Raw genomic sequence first — 20,407 nt, forward strand, 5'->3', positions numbered from 1 at the left:
GGCCCTTAGAAATTCTGAAGTACATATTTCCCTCAGTGGCATAGCGAGGGCGGGGTGATGGGGGCTGTCACAGTGAGAGCGATTAGAGCCCTCTGTTTCTCCTCAATTCTGGCTATATGGTGCCATTATGTCACTATCTAGCTGCTTAGGCTCTTACTGTAAAGACCCAGAAATCCTGGGTTTTGTTTGTTTCGCAAGAGCATCAAAAGAAACACATAAAAGGGAAACATACTGCTCCAAAAAGCCATGAAAAAAACACAGGAAAAGTTTATGCATGGTTAATTTTGGATGGGGGGAATTTGCATCTCTTGGTGGCCTTTTTTATCTCCCAAATTTCATGATGAAATTTCAGACTGACTCTATAGTCAGGATGGACAGAGATCCCATAATCTATAGTTCCTTATTACTGTAACTATTTTGATTATAATTCACAACCCCTGTATTTAGCAGTCCCTGTTTTCAGACCAAGTTGTGATTGAGGTTGAATCCTGACAAGATAGAAGTACTGTTTTGGGGGGACAGGGTGCGAGCAGGTGTGGGGCATTCCCTGGTCCTTAATGGGGTAACTGTGCCCCTGAAGGACCAGGTACCTAGCCTGAGAGTCATTTTGGACTCACAGCTGTCCATGGAGGCACAGGTCAATTCTGTGTCTAGGGCAGCTGTCTACCAGCTCCATCTGGTACACAGGCTGAGACCCTACCTGCCCGCAGACTGTCTCGCCAGAGTGATGCATGCTCTAGTTATCTCCCGCTTGGACTACTGCAATGCGCTCTCCGTGGGGCTACCTTTGAAGGTGACCCGGAAACTGCAATTAATCCAGAATGCGGCAGCTAGACTGGTGACTGGGAGTGGCCGCCGGGACCATATAACACCGGTCCTGAGAGATCTACATTGGCTCCCAGTACGTTTCCGAGCACAATTCAAAGTGTTGGTGTTGACCTTTAAAGCCCTAAATGGCCTCGGTCCTGTATACCTGAAGGAGTGTCTCCACCCCCATCGTTCAGCCCGGACACTGAGATCCAGCGCCGAGGGCCTTCTGGCGGTTCCCTCACTGCGAGAAGCAAAGCTACAGGGAACCAGGCAGAGGGCCTTCTCGGTAGTGGCGCCTGCCCTGTGGAACACCCTCCCAGCAGAGGTCAAAGAGATAAATAACTATCTGTAATTCGGAAAATACCTGAAGGCAGCCCTGTTTAGGGAAGTTTTTAACCTGTGATATTTTAATGTATTTTAATATCTGTTGGAGGCCGCCCAGAGTGGCTGGGGGGACCCGGCCAGATGGGCGGGGTACAAATAAATTATTATTATTATTATGAACTGATCTGTTTATTTGAAACATTAACTTTTGAATGGTTAGCAGTATTTGAATACATTTCCCCCTCCTTTCCCTTTAGGTGATGTACCATGTGAGAGTTACTGTACTGACCTGAATGGCTTTTTTGATACTCGTGATAATAATGATCACTGTTCTGGAGAGAACAGCAGTCTAATGAATCAGGATGTCAAAACTATTCTCTCTCCTCGGAAAGACACTGCTGTTCAGACAGGTATACAAGTTAATTACATGTTCCATTAACTTATCTATAGCCACTCTTACCATTTATACTAGTAAAACAGTAAGTTTAGATGGGGGGGGGATCCCATATTCTTGCTCATTAATGTGGGACTACTTCAGACATTCTTGATGAACTGAGATTAGCATTAAATCTGGTGTGCTGTTAAGTGTAAGGGGAAATCAGATGCTAATAAGTTTTCTCTCTGCAAGTTTAAGAATAACAACTGAGGAGGAGCCAAGTTCACTTTGATACAGTTGATGATATTTATTAGAAGATGTACGTATTTAAGAAATTAGTGCATCCATAGTTATCACCCATTCTTGAAATTAGTACAGCTTGGGGATGTATGGAGCAAGATTACAAAGGAGTTAATAGTAGCTTTTGAGAGTGGGACTACAGCATGTAAGGAAAGAATACTGATAATATAGTTTAATAATAGAGTTTAATATAGCCCTGATTATAGAGCATGCCTCTGAATACCAGTTGTTGGGGAAGCTTATTGCTCTACACCCACAACATGCCTCTCTCCTCTCAATAACTGGCAGCAGCGCACAGCATAGGGAAACTAGGACAGCAACACGATTTATAATCACCAACACAATGGACTTCACACAGCACAATCCTATGGATATCTACTTAGAAGTACATCTGAGTTCAACGCGATTTAAATTTGTTTAGGGTTGCACTTTTAGTGTTTCATTTCCTCCCTCATTTTTGTATTGAAAAGGAAATAGAAGTACAGATGTTATACATATACACTTGTGTTTTTCTCATTAATACTAGATATTAATTTATATAAATAGTTCATTAAAATGCTCCGTTAGTTGATTCCAATAATTACACACACACACACATATATGTATATATGTAAATTTATTTTATATTCCTTATCACAGTAGACTATCAACATAATTGTTTGTACATTTTTGCAATGAATTACCTATTCAGTTTTAAATGTATACCTACTAATTCTGAATGTATTTTCCTTGTTATGTTGCTTGGCTATGCAAAGAAAAAGGGATACTCCCATTTCAGTGATGATTAAATAAACTTAATAGGGATACAGTGAAATGAATACTTGAAATGCAAATATCTATCATTATTTTTTAGATATTTTTAACATTGACGTGCACCCTAATTCTGAGATTTGCACTAAGCAAACTGGGAAGGGAAGAGCAGACTGTGAATCTCCAGGTATTGCTGCAGAATATAAAGCAGACTTCAAAAGCAAAAAGTGCAAGAAAGAGACACAGTATCTAGATAAAAAGAAGATTTCAGAAAAAGAGAATATTGTCAGCTACAGCAATCTATATGAACAATTTGCACAAAAACAGAAGCATGGCAAGGCAATTGAAAGGAATTGGAAAAAACCAGACTGGAACATAAACAAACCTTGCAAAAGGTATATCCCAGCATCGGAAAAATATCCAAGATGTATGCAAAGGCAAAGGGAAGAAAAGAAAGCTAGACGACAAATGGAACTGCTTCAGTTGGTTGAAAGAAATAGTCCTGGAAATCTCACTCAAAAGAAAGGCATTTCTCCAGATGAATCCCCCTCACTTCAGCATGAATGTGATGTTAAGAATAAGGTGAATACATTGAGAAACATGATAAAATTGTACTCAAAAGGCCAATACTGTACTCCACCATTTGTTTCTTCTATGGATTTTAATAATTTCTTACTGCAAACACTCTGGACAGATGTTGATAGGACAGTGCCCAATATGGTGCCAGACTACTGCCCATCTGAGCACCATCTTGATCATGATAGTATATAATAAATTAGCAGATTATTTCTTCTTTTTCTTTTAATTTTGTAAGGGCATGTAACCCCCCCCCCCAAAAAAAAAAATTAAAATAAGACTGCTATGAGAAAAATTCACAAGATCTTGAGTTTTCTCATATAAATAATCCATGCCCTAAGTGTATCCTAACAGAGGCCTGTGACAGTCTTGCATCTCACATACTATAGCAACCGCTAGCAATGAATATGCTATGTTGGGAAAGAATCATAGTTGTTTCCTTAGAAGATGCAGTGTCCCTGCTGCAACAGAGATGCAAACCAGAAGGGAACAGCTGCTGACTATATACAACAAGTGAGAAACAAACTGCATTTATTACATAGTAAATTGATTATCCAGAAACGCCCTTAGGCCTTAGGTCCCAAGACTATTTACTAGGAACTATTACGTTGTGCAAGCATGTGCACCCAGATTTCATATTTTGGTAACTTTCATTCCACATATAATTTAAGTGTGATGAGTTAAGACTTCCAATGTTGTGCAAGAATTTATAATAGTCTAAGATACTGTTTGGTCCAAATATCCGCAAAATGCTGTTATACCAATCACACACTAATGTCTAATCTACCTTGCAGGATTGTTCTGTGGATATGAGGAGATAACCTTTATATCTGCCATCCTGGGGTACAATATAATTACAAACTAAAGCGGGGAGGGGCTGGTCTTGGCCATCCAGATGTTGCTGGACTATAGCTCCCCTCTGGTGGAAGCTGGAGTCTAGCAACATCTGGTGGGCCATAGCTTAGCCACCCCTAACATAAAATATCCTCAAATTCGACAGGTAGGGTGAGGACCTGAAGAACTCCAGTCCTTTTCAGAGCCCTATCCCCACCTGCACTTAGTGCAGTTCTTAGCCTTACCCTAATTTCTGTGCCATTTTAGTCCCATAGGCCTTGGGGAGAAGCCAGCCCTTGTTTGTATAGCCCCATCCCTTCATCCTGGCTCCTCTTTATATCATACCAATGAGAGGATGTTTAGAGAGTGACACATTACCAGCAATAAGGTTTTATAAGTTTAAGTGAGTGTGTGTGTGTGTGTGTGTGTGTGTACGTACAGCCTTTGGTATGTACCATAGGAATTCCAAAGAAAGTTTAAATGGTGCTTTAAAAAACTATTTAAAGGGGAGAAAAAGCAAGCTATCTGAATTATTAAATGCAAAATACAGAGGGTGAGAAGCTACATCTTATTTATTTTATTTTGGTCTTATTTTAGGAAGAACAATCACCAGAAAACCACTTAGGTGAACAAAGGTAGGTATCTCCTTCTCTAGTAAAGTATTTAATGATTTGTTTATTTATTTGGAGTACAATGGGTTAACCACCATTGCGGTTAGCCCCTCATACCGGTCCTGGACGATATACAAATACAGTATATCACCCAGGCCTACTACATAGCTTCCTCATTATGCTGTTTGGCAGAGCTTTTCTGTGTAGTATGAGACCTTTTACATTCTGGCCCAAAGGAAGTAACACAACTGATGGTAGCTTGCAGTAACTGGTGTGCAAAGCACTTTGAGGATAAAATTGCTTGCATCTGCCGGGACCTTGACTCCACTGTTGCAGCAGATGAATCTCTAGGGGTGTCCAGAGCACTGTCTAGTCCTGTTGTGGTGGATGAGTTTCAACTGGTAAGACGCGAAGATGTGGAGAAGGTGCTTGGATCAGTCAGGCGAGCCACTTGTGCTCTGGACCCTTGCCCCTCTTGACTGATAAAAAGTAGCAGGGAGGGGAGGTGATGAATGTGTCCTGAAGAGAGGGGGTGCTCTGCTTGCTTGAAGGTGGCAATGATGAGACTACGTGTTAAGAAATCCTTCCTGGGTTTGAAAGATCTAAGTAGCTACTGACTAGTTGCCAGTCTCTCTTTGAGCAGGTGGTTGTGGACCAGATCCAGGTGTTCTTGGAGGAAACTGATATTCTAGATACATTTGAGTCGGGGTTTAGGCCCAGTTTTGGCATAGAAAATGGTTTAGTCATCCTGCATGATGACTTTTGATGGGGGACAGGAGAAATGTGTTCCTGTTAATTCTCCTCAACCTCTCAGTGGCCTTCGATGTCATTGACCATGGCATCCTCCTGGAGTGGCTGACCAAGTTGGGACTGGGTGGTACTGCTTTGCAGTGGTTTTGGTCCTACTTGGATGGTCATTTCATCTGTGGGTATAGGGCGGTATATAAATTCAATAAATAATAATAATAATAATTGTGGGGATCCTCAGGGTTCAATTCTTTCCCCTATGATGTTCAACATCTACATGAAACTGCTGAGTGGGTTCTCCAGAGTTTTTGAGTACATTGTCAGCAATATGCTGACAGCTCTACTTCAGCTTCTGCAGGTGTGGCAGTGGATATGGTGGACCGTTGTCTTGCCTCAGTAATGGGCTGGGTGACAGCCCACAAGCTGAAACTCAATCCAGATAAGACTGAGGCACTGTTAGTGGGCATCTCCCTAGACCGGATGGATAGAAAGTGTCCTGCTCTTGATGGGATTAACACTCTCTGAAGGAGCAGGTACATAGCTTGGGAGGACTTCTGAATCCTTTGCTGTCGCTTGAGGCTTAGGTGGCCTTGGTGACACGTGCCTTCCATCAGCTTCAGCTGGTGGCCCAGCTGCACCCCATCTGTACAGGGAAGGGATAGCCTATGCTCTGCTAACTTCTAGGTTAGATTACTGCCATGCATTATATGTGGGACTGTCTTTGAAGATGATTCAGAAACTTCAGCTGGAATTTGGAACAGAATTTGGTGGCCAGGTTGCTTGAACACCATTTTCTGGTTTCTTCCAATATGAAACAATCATCACACGGCACTGAAATATCAAACCTGAGGAGCACCACTGTTTTCTGTGTAATCAGAATTCAACAATTTGAGACAATTAATTTACAAAATGAAGTTACAGCTGATGTTCCCTGGTTGGCATGCAGGATGCGTCTGGAGTACAATGAGTTACAATGAGTACACCATCATCTAGGATTGACAAGGACACATGATCAAACTTTGACTACTCAACCAGTTCCTGAGGCTGCTCCAATTCCTTTCCTGCCTCGCCTTGGGACAGAGCCCTTTTGTTGGAATTTTGCTAGAGTAATCTTTCATGGTTCTCAGGAGCTCCCTTCTGCAGAACTACCTTGTTCTCTTTCACATCCTTGCCAGGTCCATAATTTTCTTTTAAAAAATGGGTAGGAAACCCCTCCTCAGCTTTCCTTTGGCTATGGCTACACATTCTCACTTACATGTTGAACACCCCTGAGATGTATGGCTTTTTAAGGGAGTGCTTGCTACATGAGACCAGCCCCACCTCCCTTGTGACCAAAATTATGAATATTTTGGATAGTTTGAATTATAATGAGTTTGTATCGAAATATTGTTTGCTGAAATTGTTTTTGCCTTTTATTACGTGTTTGTATATAATTACATTGATATAAACATTCACCAATTTCCAATGTTGTTGTTATTCTGAGCCTTGAGCTCTATATTTTGTGGAAAAGCAGAATCCAAATATTAAAAGCAAATCAAAAAGCAAATAAAATGCTGGTATCTGGAAAACAATGTACAGATCTGCAAAAGGTGGGGTTCTGGTAGCTGCTGAAGTAGATGCAGATACACATGCATTCTTGTTTCATTCAGATCAAGACAATGTGTCACCACACAAGCTTGCCTGTGCCTGATGCTGCTGGCCTGTTTTGGTGCAGAAAGACATACAGCTGTTCATTTCTCAGACACAGTAGGGAAAATAGATTGGTGGAGACTCTGGTTCACACATTTTTTCTTCCACACTCCAGTCTCCAGCAGCACCATCTTGGACCAGGTTGCTCACTGCAGCAACAAGTCAGCAGAGAGTCTGTACATTCCAACTGAGGCATGTAATGGCTACCAAGACTGCTCCTTGCTCCACCTGAGAATACAATGGCAGTTCCAACCACAGATTCACTTACTGGAGAGTGATGATCTTCCCACGTTGGCAGAATAGGCTTCTGTTTCCCACTCAGTGGAGGTGGGATTGTCAAGCCCAGCTTCACAGAATGGGGTGCAAGCTTCTATTCTGTCCTTGGAAGAGAAGACTGGATCATCAAGCCAAACTTTACCAAACGTAGCACAATGCGCTTCCATTCCCTTCTTGGTAGTGGTGGGACTGTCAGGTCTAGCTTCACAGAATGTGGCATTAGCAATGTCCTCCACTTTGGGCCAAGAGATTACAGCAGTAGTTTTCAGTGATCCAATGGTTTGGGTCCCAGACAGCCTCCCAAAAGAAAGGTCAATCCTGCTGCATTGCCTCTTCTCTCTACCTCAGTGGCCTAGAAGGAGGAAAAAGCAGTAAATGATGTAAGGTAGTTTTGCTCTAACACACCAAGAACTTCAAAGCCTTTAGCAACCCCTCACCTTATTCCTTTACGGGATAAGTGTAGGGTTCTTTTTATCCTCACTGGCCACCTCCTGGTTTTGCCACGGGTGCATCTGCTCAACTTACGGGGTCTGGATCAGCTAGGTTCCTTAGACTCTCTCAGTCCCTCCTATATGGTGATAACTCACGGGCTTTCTCAGACAGGGAAAAGGGAGAATGGGCTGACACCAGCCAGGTGAAAAACACACAATTTTTTATGTTGTTTAATTCTGATTATTTTCTCCCATTACTTTCTAAGGTTTGTCCTGTCAGGGCCTTCAGGCATCAGTGGTCGTCTAGCCAACACCGAAAACAGGGTAGCCATTTTGTACAGCATCAATTCAGTCTCTATACTGAAGTGTGAAGTGGCAAGTGGAGCCAAGTGGGGTTAACTAGGAAGAAACCGCTTTGATTATTTTTAATAAGCGGTCTATAAATTTTATGAAATAAACACATCAATCTCTTCCCCAGACCTCTGGTTTCCTTTCCCCCCCTTGCACCTACATCTTTTGTGGCTGGATAAAATGGGTGCCAAACTGGGATTTTGGAAATACTAGTTATCATTCACCACCCACCACAGGAGTTAATGAATCTCCTTCCTTGTCATTCAGCCCAGAAGTACCAAGGGTTAAGGTCAGGGAGTAGGGTTATTAAAAGTTTTGTACTGAGCAATATCTAAACATTGCAGAATGGACAGTAACCTCTGATAGGCAGGTTGCAAGGAGATTGACTCCAGCCTTTTTGAGCAACATGTTTATATTCTTCCCTTCCTACCAAAGGAGCCCTGGGCAGCAAACACATCAATAAAACATTTTTAAATAATATCACTAAAAACATCATAAAAACAGTCATTCTCTCAGCCAATGATTTCAGGGTTGCCAGGAACAGTATCTTACAACTATAAAATACCTGAGTAAACAGTAATATTTTCAAATCCTTCTGAAAGACAATAATGAGGGGACAGATGCACCTCGCCAGGGGGCGCATTCCACAAGCACAGAACCACCACTGAGAAGGCCTTGCCATATATCACTGCCAACTGAGCAACTCTTAAGTGGCAGCAGCACCACCAACAAGGCTTCACCTGTCAATTGTGCGTCAGGAATATTGGGAAGGTACTTTGGTGCTAAGCCATTTTATGCTTTGTACACTCACTGGCAGCTAGTGTAGCAGTTTCAGGACTGGTGTCACGTGGCCCCATTGGGCTGCTGCAATTCAAGAGTAGCAGCTGCAATCTGTACTACCTGCAGCCTTTGAACTGCCTTCAAGGGCAGGCCCACAACCAATGCATAACAATAGTCCAGACAGGAGGTCATCAGAGCATGGGCAATTGAGGCCAGGCTATACCGGTCCAGGGACAGCTGTAGCTGACGAATCAACCTAAGCTGGCCATAAACACTCCTTGCCACAGAAGCCACTTGCGACTTCAGTAACACGTTGAAATCCAGGCGCACGCCCAGACTACAAACCTGTTCTTTCAGGGGTAGTGCAAACCCTCTCAGAACAGGTCATACATCACATCCCTAGACACAGGAACCGCCCAACAAGAGGAAAAGAAGCCTTCGAGCTACCTGATAGTCGTTTCTGTCCCCTTAAACAGCAGCTTAAACAGAGATTATTAGGAATGTGCTGGTTCTAAAGGGATTCCAGAGAAAAGGTCGATTGGGAACTTTCAACTGGCTGGTTTCAAAACATTGAGGAATGATATTGTCTAAAATTCACAGGTGTCCAATAGGTATGATCTTCCTCCACAGTGCAGATTCAGAGCAAAACAAAACAGATTCTAAACACCCCCACCCCCACACACAAACCCCCAGTATCTTATTGGATCTCAGAATTCTGTGTGGGTATCTCTTCCAACACAGCATTCAGGTTATAGACTAAGTACTTAGTCAAAATATGTTCTCAGGTAGAGGCAGCCTTTGCAAAGTGTCCTGCAGCAAGTGCTGCCAACCAACCACCTGAGTAGGTCCAGCCTGTAGTACAATTGTTGGCCTGAGCATCCTGGATGCCTCCTGCATGGCAACCAGTTAATGGAACATTAGTTACTTAAGGTTCTGTCCTGTGGACATACAGGAGGAATCCAACCCCACGTATGCTATTCAGATGGCTGCAATACAGCTTGTACAGTGGGAAAGTGTCTCAGAAGCTGGCTGGTTAGTCAAACGTTTGACCATCTGTCCCTGCCTGTCATATGTAGTGAGTGACTGTGGTGGTGGTCACACTGTAGTGTAGATACTTCATGCACACCCACCAGAAGGAATTTTCATGTCACCAATCTTTCTGCCACAACCACCTGGATTATTACTATGACTCTATGAATGTCCAAAATCGATGCATATGAAAACATTATATGGCCGTCTTCACTTTTTAGTTCTATAACGAATTCATCACAAATGTATTTCGTGTTAAACATTTCAGAATTCCCCTGAACAAGTTTGTTAAAATGTGTGTTTTTCCTTCCTATTTATTCAAGTAGGAAGTTTGCAATCCAAACCTGCCGTTGCTATGGCTGTGTCGATTGGCAAAGCTATTTGCAGCCCAACCAGTTAGGAGGGTGGTCAGGCAAATTGAGCCTAATACCTGTGCCAGCTTCGTGCTGGTGCAGCAATTGGGCCTGGATGTGGCTCAGTGCTGGCTGGCAATGGCTGTGAGAGCATAGCCCAGGCTAGCCCTGTCCTCAGAATGCTCCATTTTGGGGTTCTCTGCCAGACTCTGCTGGTGGGGATACTACACTTTTGGTGGGAGGAAGGAGGGGGTTTGTGCTGGTTGGAGGGAGGCTGAGTTACCAGAAGCAAGCAGAGGATTGCCGCCACACACAACACCCCCTCCCCCAAGTACAAGGGGATTTGGACTGCAGTCCAAGTTACCTTGTCCTATAAAAACAATGTTCCAAAGGAAACCTTTGCTTGTTAATAGTACACCACATGAACTGTTCCTATCTCACTGGTGTCTCCCATATTTCATACAGTTGTACAGCAGCTCTCACTTCATGGCTACTGATTCACCTTCCTATATGCAGCAACTATAAACATGTTTATAGAAGACAGTTCAAGAAACAAGAAAAAATAAGAATTCAGAACCTCTCATATGCACAACTTAATATTAACACTTTAAAAAAAAAGCTTTTTGCTTGCGAAACAGGTCTGAAGGTTATTGTTATTGTTTTAAAACAGATCTGAATCGCCACCCGTTCCAGCAGTTAAAAACAGATTGCCGCAGCAAATAAAGACTCCTGATTTCGAAGCTCATAATAGCAATGACGGAAGAGAGAAAAGTACCTATACAGATAAGCATCAGAGTGAAGCACCACCTCAAAGTGCTGAAACTGAAAGGCCACCTTCTTCTCACTTTGTTCCTTACGTGCGAACAAATGAAGTGTATTACCTTGATCCAGATGCACCCATGACCAGGCCTTCAACACATGATCCACAATATCAGCAGCCAAACGGTACTACAATACAAAGTTACAGAAATGCCTTTGATTAATGAATAGTATACCATTGCACAGAACTTAAATATTTTTTTTCAAAAAAGCCTTTGTTCTAATGAACAGCTTCTAGTACAAAACTGTAAATAAAGTATCAATCCAATATAACATCTAAAATGTTTGTCTAATAATAAATATATCATGATATACCAATGAATTCAAAATACACTAGAATGTTTTAATTTCAAAATGTTGATGGAAAATGTCTTCTTTTGAACCTTATATACATACTGCCTTCTTTCCACATCCATCTGAAGTTAGAACCATCTTTAAACACTGAAAATATTAATCTTGCATAGTACTAAAGAAAAGTAAGACTGATTATTTTCAGTCCAGTTAATCTCATCTATATTTACTTTTAGATGCTTGCCATACACCGCGACAGATTTTTAGCTCCGATCACATAAGGGATCCACTTTTTAATCCTAATGTGGTGAGAGACAGACAGCAGGCCATACTCAAAGGACTTTCAGAACTACGACAGGTACTTTTATTAGCTGGATTGATAATTTAGTTTGATAGGTATTCCATCTTTCATAAAGAAACAATTTTTTCTGATACTAACCTCTTAGCATCTGGTTGTCTTCACATTCTATTTGTATCCTCTTGGGAGGGAATTCTCATTTAATGGGGCCTATCTTATGGATTAATTGGTATATATTTCCTCTAGTTTTTATTATGTTTATTTTAAACAGCACTATCATTATTTATTAATTGGAACCTATCTAAAATCTAATTAATGGGAAATAAAATATAATGTCAGGTGTTGATCAGCTTTCATGGGCATGCATGTTATTTTCTCATTCTATAGTAACTTTATGCATACAAGACAAGAGCCTGTCTACATATTGCACAGAATTAGATGTAGAATTGTGAATTGTACCATTTCTTTCCACAGGTGGCTAGATGATGAAATATTTTTGACATTGAGGAGGGTTTATAAAAAATTAGCTTCCCCAGAAACTGCAGTTGAAAGTGGGTACAGTCCAGATATTTCCAGCACCTCATTCTGTGTAATATGTAGATTTGGCTTTGAGAACTTTCCATAATTCTTGTATCCAATTTATTTTTCAGTTGAATGTTTGACATGGTTATGAAATATACTGTTTCAGACACCTTAAATTTTACTTTGAAGAAAACATAACTTTGTTGCTTAAGTAGTAAATGAACAATTTATTTTTAATGTATTTTTAACCTTCTGTTGGAAGCCGCCCAGAGTGGCTAGGGAAACCCAGCCACATGGGCGGGGTAGAAATAATAAATTATTATTATTATTAAATGACAATGAAACTTACTTTGGTATTAGTTTGCTTGCAGCATCAGTAAATCAGTGAATGACTAATAACTGGCAATCTGCATGTTGGCTGCTGTAAGAGAGGGAATGTAAAATTATGCTGTGTGTATAAATTACTATTTTAAAAGATTTATATAGGTACATCTTTTCCACCAACATTTTGATTAATGCACAGCTGACAGTTGAGTTGAATGTTTTCTTCCTCTGTCACATTTTTTTTCTAAAATCACTTTACTTACTTGATTTAGACCAGGGGTATTCAACCTGGTGCCTACCGCCCACTAGTGGGTGTTTCAGGATTCAAGGTGGGCAGTAGGGGGTTCTACGGCACATGTTACTGCTGCACTGGTAGGCAGTAAGGAAATTTTACCATCAAGAAAGATGCATGAGTGGGCGGTAGGTATAAAAAGGTTGCCTACCCCTGATTTAGACCCTATCTTTCAGTCCAAGGTCCCCAAGTCATTTATGAGGATTGTTTTGTCAAAGGTCCATACATTTAAAAGCACGTGAAAAGTTTTTAATTTCCTTCTGAATTCACCGTTTAGTATTCTGATGTGACTACTGCACAGCCCTCTGTATATTTTAGATTTATATCCTGCCTTTTGACCAGAATGCCCAAAGTAGCTTGTAACATCCATAAAATGCAATTGTTACAAAACCTTCTAATTTAAAATAGTAAAGGTAACGGGACCCCTGACCATTAGGTCCACTCGTGTCCGACTCTGGGGTTGCAGCGCTAATCTCGCATTACTGGCCGAGGGAGCCGGCGTACACCTTCCGGGTCATGTGGCCAGCATGACAAAGCCGCTTCTGGCGAACCAGAGCAGCACACGGAAACGCCGTTTACCTTCCCACCGGAGTGGTACCTATTTATTTACTTGCACTTTGACGTGCTTTCAAACTGCTAGGTGGGCAGGAGCTGGGACCAAACAACGGGAGTTCACCCCGTCGCAGGGAATGGAACCGCTGACCTTCTGATCAGCAAGCCCTAGGCTCTGTGGTTTAGACCACAGCGCCACCCGCGTCCCTAATTTAAAATACAATAAAACAAATGGAATGGGGGTGAACTCCTTAAAAATACTGAATTCATTACATCAATGGATTGGATCCAGAGATCCCCCATCTTGAAATCGGGGTGTGGGAACTTAGATCCAGTGGAGGAGGCTTTTGGTGATGCCCCCTTTCCTGAAAATCTGCTCCAGTGGGTTGGGGGATCCTCCAGGACAGCGTAGCAGATGGCATGAGGACTGCTGGGGGAAGGAGGAACCAATGAATATCACCTCCCACTTTTGCCTACCGGAGCATTCAGCTAGTAGAGTTCCGCCAAGAACATGCCTGGATCCAACTTTATGATTCTGTATTACATTTATACTTTGATATATGCATCTTAGGCTGGAGCAATTTGTCCAGTTCTGATACAATTCTGAATCCCATATAGCACTAGAGGTGACCATAAAAAGGTCATTGGACACACTGTTGTGATTTTATTTAATTATTATTTGGATTTATATCCCACACCTCACCCCATGGTCATAGGGATGGTTACATCAGTAGAGTTAAAAACAATATATAAACATTAAATATTGAGAACCAACACACACATACATATATAGTCACATATTTTTAAAACCTTTTTTTGTAAAACAAAGGAGTTGTGGAAGATTTATTTAAACTCTCAGTTTGTTCAAAGAATGAAAACAGTGGTTCCATAATTTTGCATCAAGTTCCTGTCCATCAGTAGATAGTAGCTGCATATGCCTGTTTTGTTAGTGTTCTTGAGTAATGAAAAGAAATACTATCCATCTTCTTTAACCATCATGAATCTTGCTTCAAGTTGCATGAGCCACACTTTCTTAGTTTCATGGTTTACATACAGTAGTATTCAAGTTTTAGGAAACACTTCCTTTCTTTCCTGGTGGTGCAAAAATTGAAGGGCACTTTTTCCTCAGTGGAGTCTTCGAGCCAGGTTTTTTCTCTGAGAATCAAATATTCCAGCCTCATGTGACGGTTCTGATTGCTCTAATACAGGGGTTTCCACACTGTGGTCCACAGACCTGGGTGTCCTGGAACAGAGATGCAGGCAGGGTACCCCTAGGAAGGAGGAAAATCACTCAATGCATTACTGACGCTACAAAATTGCTTCTGTGCTCTCATCTCGGACACAGATTCTTGGCCAGAGGAGCAAGTTCCGCAGAATGCCGCAGCGAGGCTCCTTACCGGGTCTTTGCCGCGGGACCACATTCATCCAGTGCTTTACCAGCTGCACTGGCTCCCGGTGGAGTACAGGGTCAGGTTTAAGGCGCTGGTTTTGACCTTTAAAGCCCTATACGGCTTAGGACCCTCGTACCTAAGGCACCGCCTCTCCTGGTATGTCCTGTGTAGAACCTTAAGGTCCTCAAATAATAATCTTTTGGAGGTCCCGAGCAACAAAGATGCTAGGTTGGCCTCAACTAGGGCCAGGGCCTTCTCAGTATTGGCCCTGACTTGGTGGAACAGTCTATCACAAGAGACCAGGGCCCTGCGGGATCTGGCATCTTTCTGCAGGGCCTGCAAGACGGAGCTGTTCCACCTGGCCTTTGGGTTGGTTTCTGTTTAATATTTATGCTTCATTCTTTTATTGGTGGGTTATTTGAAAATGAGACTGCAGTTTTAATATTGAATTTTTAAATTTATTTTAAATTGATTGTGTTTATGTTTTTTGCTGTGATTTTAATTAGTGTTAACCGCCCTGAGCCCGGTTTTTTTTTTGGCTGGAAAGGGCGGGGTATAAATAAAAAAAATATTTTATTATTATTATTTAAGTACAGTAGTTGCAGACCTCAGAACAAACCAAGATGACAGTGGAAGGGACAGGGTACAGAATGATTCCTGCAGCTCCCCAGAGAATGAAGAGACTGGTGGTGACATGTGACTCCTTGCGAAGGGGTACAGAGGCAGCAGTGTTCGGAGGAATGACTGTTTCAGTTGTCTCTACACAAATGCATAGAGTATGAGAAACAAGCAAGAAGAACTTGATCTCTGAATACAGGATGGCAAATATGACCTAACAGGCATTACTGACACTTGGTGGAATGAAACTCATGACTAGAATGTAGGAATTGAGTGCAACCTTCAAAAAAAAAAGTGATCCAACAGGAAGGGAGGAAGTGTAGCATTATATATAAAGGATGTGTACACTTGTGAAGAAATCTGTGACTCGAAGTATGGAAGGCAGATTGAGAGTATATGGATAACAATTGTACGAGAGGGAAACAATAGTAACCTTACTATAGGCCTCCAAGCCTCACTGAGGACCTGGATGATGCCTTCCTAGAGCAGAATACATTCAAAAAAGGAGATATATAGTAGTCATGGGAGACTACAACTACCCCAATATATCTGACAAGAATATAAGGCCCAACAAATTGCTCAATTGTCTTGCTGTCAGTTTCATTTCCCAGAAGGTGGAAGAAGCAACAAGGGGGTTCTCTTGGACCTAGTCCTCACCAGCAGGGAGGAACTGATTCATTATACACAGACAAGGGAAAGCTGAGTGTGGTCGAACATGCACTCTGGACTTTGAGAAGGCTGGTTTCAAGAAGCTTAAGGAACTACTGGAAGAAGTTCCATGGTCAGAAATTTTCAAAGAGTCCAAGATGGATGGGTGCTTCTTAAAGGTGAAATACTTTTTTTTTTTGTACGTAAATTTTTATTATTATTTTCAAATATACAACAAATTAATTCAACATCTAATACAAATTATATCCCATAACTCTGCCGAGTTTGACTTCCCTCCCCCACGTCAGTCGGTTTTGTAGTCCAATCTTGTCGCACAGTTTTTTATTCCTCCATATAAGTCTATGTCAAAGGTTTATTCCAATCCTACCAGTGTCTTCAAACTTCCTCTATTCAATCTTAAGTACTCCACAAATTTACTCCAACCTTTTTGAAACCTCGAGTCATCCTGGTTTCTGACCCTGCCAGTCAGTTTTGCAAGTTCAGCATATTCCGCCATCTTCGTCTGCCACTCATCAATCGTTGGTAATTCCTGTAATTTCCATTTTTGGGCAAGCAATATTCTTGCAGCGGTTGTTGCATACATGAACAATCTTTGGTCTCTCTTGGGTATTTCATCTCCCATCAAACCCAATAAGAAGGCTTCAGGTCTTTTTGGGAAAGTATATTTGAACATCTTTTTAAGTTCATTATAAATGGATTCCCAAAAGGCCTTGACCTTGCCACAAGTCCACCACATGTGATAAAAACTCCCTTCTTCCTGTCTACATTTCCAACACATCTTATCATGCATTCTATACATTTTTGACAATTTTACTGGAGTCAAATACCATCTATACATCATTTTGTAAAGATTTTCCTTTAAAGATACACATGCAGTAAATTTCATCGTCTCTTTCCATAATTTTGTCCATGCATCATATTCTATATTATGCCCAAAGTCTATAGCCCATTTTATCATTACTTCTTTCGTCAACTCATCTTTAGTATACCATTCTAACAACAAGTCATACATTTTTGTCAAAAATTTGCCTTTACCTTCTAACAGCTCAGTTTGTAATCTAGATTTTTTCTCCTCAAAACCGGTTTTTTTATCTTCTAACATCAAGTTATTCACCTGATGATATTGTATCCATCCTGTAAAAGTATCTTCAATCTGGTGATATGGTTTTAACTTCCACCCTCTTTCCGTTCTCATTAACAAGTCCCCATATGTGGATCTTTTACCTTCCATGTTAACTTTCTTTAATGTTAATACATCAATCGGTGAGATCCACCATGGGGTTTTTCTCTCCAAAAGACTCTTATTCCTATCCCAAACTTCAAAAATGGCCCTCCTTATCACATGGTGCGTAAAACCTTTGTGCACTTTTACTTTGTCATACCAGAGATAGGAGTGCCATCCAAATCTATTATCATGTCCTTCTAAATCTAATAGGTCAGTGTTCTGTAATGTCATCCATTCTTTAAGCCAACACAAACAGGACGCTTCATAATACAACTTCAAGTCCGGCAGGGCAAAGCCCCCTCTTTCCTTCTTATCTATCAATAGTTTGAATTTTATTCTTGGCTTCTGCCCTTGCCAGATAAATCTTGACAAATCTTTTTGCCATTCTTTGAATTGTCCTGTTCCTTTGATTATCGGAATCGTTTGAAATAGGAACAACATAGGAACAACATCCTCGGTAAAACATTCATTTTGATTGCAGCAATTCTTCCACTGAAGGATAATTTAAATCTAGTCCAGACTTCTAAGTCTTTTTTAATCTCTTTCCAAACTGGTTTGTAATTATCTTCAAATAAATTAATGTTTTTAGATGTTAACCAGATTCCCAGATACTTCACCTTCTTTGATACCCAACAAATTGCTCAATTGTCTTGCTGTCAGTTTCATTTCCCAGAAGGTGGAAGAAGCAACAAGGGGGTTCTCTTGGACCTAGTCCTCACCAGCAGGGAGGAACTGATTCATTATACACAGACAAGGGAAAGCTGAGTGTGGTCGAACATGCACTCTGGACTTTGAGAAGGCTGGTTTCAAGAAGCTTAAGGAACTACTGGAAGAAGTTCCATGGTCAGAAATTTTCAAAGAGTCCAAGATGGATGGGTGCTTCTTAAAGGTGAAATACTGAAGGCACAAAGGCAGACAATTCCAACGAGAAAGAAAAGTGGGAGACAACTAAAGAAACTGGTGTGTCTGCTTAAGGAACTTGCAGATGAGCTGGGATGTAAGAAGGGAATTTATATGAAATGGAAGAAAGGAGAAATCATGAAGGAAAAGTGTACATGAGTAGCCACCAGTTGCAGGGTGAAAGTCAGGTAGGCCAAAGCTCAGAATGAGCTCAGCTTGCAAGAGAGGTTAAAAATAATTTTTAAAGGTTTATGCGGCTATGTTTGAAGCAAGAGGAAGAACAAGCAAGTAGTAGGTCCTGTGCAGGGAGAAGACAGAGAAATGTTATTGGGTAACAGAGGAGTAACTAATTTCCAAAGTGGGAGAAGAAGCCACTGAAGACAGAATCAGGATTCAAGATGACCTTAACAGATTGGAGAACGGTCCCACTAACAAACTGAATTTCAATAGGGACAAATGCAAAGTTCTGTACTTAGGCAGGAAGAACCAGCTGCACAAGTAAAAGATGGAGGGACACCTGGCTTGCCAGTACCGTAGTATATGTGAAAAGGATCTAGGGATCTTAGTAGACCACAAGCTTAACATGAGTCAACAGTGTGATACAGCAGGGGTGGGGAAGCTAATGCTATATTCTAGGCTGCGTCAACAGAAATATAGTGTCCAAATCAAGGGAAGTAATAGCCCTGCTCTATTCTACCTTGATCAGACCACACTGGGAGTAATGTGTCACAGTTCTGGGCAGCACAGTTTAAGAAGGATATTGACAAACTGGAACATGTGCAGAGGAGGGCAACCAAGATGATCAAGGGTCTGGAAACCAAGCTTTATGAGGAATGGTTGAGGTAGTTGGGTATGTTTAGCCTGGAAAAGAGGAGATATGATCGCCATCTTCAAATATCCAAAGGAGGATGGAGCAAGCTTGTTTTCTCCTGCTGTGGAGGGAAGGATCCAGACCAACAGATTCACGTTACGGCAAAGGGGATTCTGACTAAACATCAGGAAGAGCTTTCTGACGGCAAACTCTATTGTCCTCCATAACAGTAATAGAATCATAGAATATTAGACTTAGAAGGGACCCAAGAGTCATCTAGTCCAACCACCTGCAATGCAAAGCTTTCCTTGTGCATTCTTGTTGTTATTTTTTGTGCTATCAAGTACAAAGGCTATTTACCTCTGTTTGCTGTTTTGTACCCCTAACCTCATTCTCTCATCTCCTTTCCTAATGCCATTTAGCAGCATAGAAATACGCTTGTCTTCTTCTGTCTCAAGTATGGATACCTAAGCCAGACAAATGTCCACCTCTACACAAAAAGACCACAGCAGAGAAAGAGTGCCACATGGGTAAAATGTTTCTAGAAGGAAATGTGCTTCTTTCACTGATTCGGTACTTTTATATGAGAGCAGTATAGACAAGATTATCTTTCCACTGCTTCAAAGCACTTGGGCTCAGAAGTTACTCGAGGCAAGTTACACATTTGCTCACTTTATCTAGTTCTTCATCTTGTGGTGGAAAGAGCCTCACTATTATGGCAACCCTCACTTCCATACTATAATAGAGCTGCAGGAGATGCTTGAATATAGTAGGAATAAATAAATAGAATGAGTTGAGTATATGAAGAAGTGTGCATGCACACGAAAGCTCATACCAATAACAAACTTAGTTGGTCTCTAAGGTGCTACTGGAAGGAATTTTTTTGTTTAGAATGAGTTGAGAGTTTAAGACAGTTTGCTTCCTCAGAGACTGAAGATGATGAAACAAAATTTTGTTTTGACTATGGCAGACCAACACGGCTACCCACCTGTAACTGAAGATGATGAGTCCATCAGTTCCATATACAGAAGCTGCCTGGCCTGACAGTTAAGATTTTACATCAGCACTTGCAATGGGACATCTTCCATTACCTCTGAGGGCAGCAGGCTAGCTTAGGGGGTACACAGCAGACCACAGAGCTCTGTTCTCCAGCACCACCCTCCATAAGAAGAGCCTGCTGGATCAGACCACTGGCCCATCTAGTCCAGCATCCTGTTCTCACTGTGGCCAACCAGATGCCTATGGGGAACCAGCTAGCTGAAGATGAACACTCTACTCTTCCAAGGTTTCCATCAGAAGCATTGCTGCCTCCAACAGTGGAGGCAGAGCATGGCCATCATGGCTAGAAGTGACTGATAGCCTTCTCCGTGAATTTGTCAAATCCTCTTTAAAAGCCATCTAAGTTGGTGGCTATCAGTTTGTCCTGCAGGAGCAAGTCCTGAAGAAGTACTTTCTTTT

At 41.5% G+C, this 20,407-nt stretch overlaps 2 protein-coding genes across 10 annotated transcripts in view; one reads left to right on the forward strand and one right to left on the reverse strand.

Moving 5' to 3' along the window:
* Positions 1-20,407, forward strand: part of CCDC66 (coiled-coil domain containing 66) — a 41,501-nt gene that overhangs the window by 16,205 nt on the left and 4,889 nt on the right. For 4 of the 7 annotated variants that reach the window (XM_033140948.1, XM_033140950.1, XM_033140949.1 and 1 more), the window contains 5 exons: positions 1,392-1,544; positions 2,664-3,142; positions 4,568-4,605; positions 10,908-11,182; positions 11,584-11,705. In XM_033140948.1, the coding sequence (XP_032996839.1) occupies positions 1,392-1,544; positions 2,664-3,142; positions 4,568-4,605; positions 10,908-11,182; positions 11,584-11,705 (1,067 nt within the window). Of the gene's footprint in view, positions 1-1,391; positions 1,545-2,663; positions 3,143-4,567; positions 4,606-6,274; positions 6,551-7,990; positions 8,149-10,907; positions 11,183-11,583; positions 11,706-20,407 lie in introns of those variants that run through there. The other 3 variants (XM_033140952.1, XM_033140955.1, XM_033140953.1) reach the window with 3 other exon arrangements.
* TASOR (transcription activation suppressor) overlaps positions 6,954-20,407 on the reverse strand; it is a 75,874-nt gene continuing 62,420 nt past the window's right edge. For 2 of the 3 annotated variants that reach the window (XR_004426018.1, XR_004426017.1), the window contains 3 exons: positions 12,517-12,588; positions 11,119-11,185; positions 6,954-7,645 (listed from right to left, as the gene is read on the reverse strand). The gene's annotated coding sequence lies outside the window, so the exon portion shown is untranslated. The remainder of the gene's footprint in view (positions 7,646-11,118; positions 11,186-12,516; positions 12,589-20,407) is intronic. The other variant, XR_004426019.1, reaches the window with a different exon arrangement.

This window comes from Lacerta agilis, chromosome 2 (assembly GCF_009819535.1).
Source record: "Lacerta agilis isolate rLacAgi1 chromosome 2, rLacAgi1.pri, whole genome shotgun sequence".
Lineage (NCBI taxonomy): Eukaryota > Metazoa > Chordata > Lepidosauria > Squamata > Lacertidae > Lacerta > Lacerta agilis.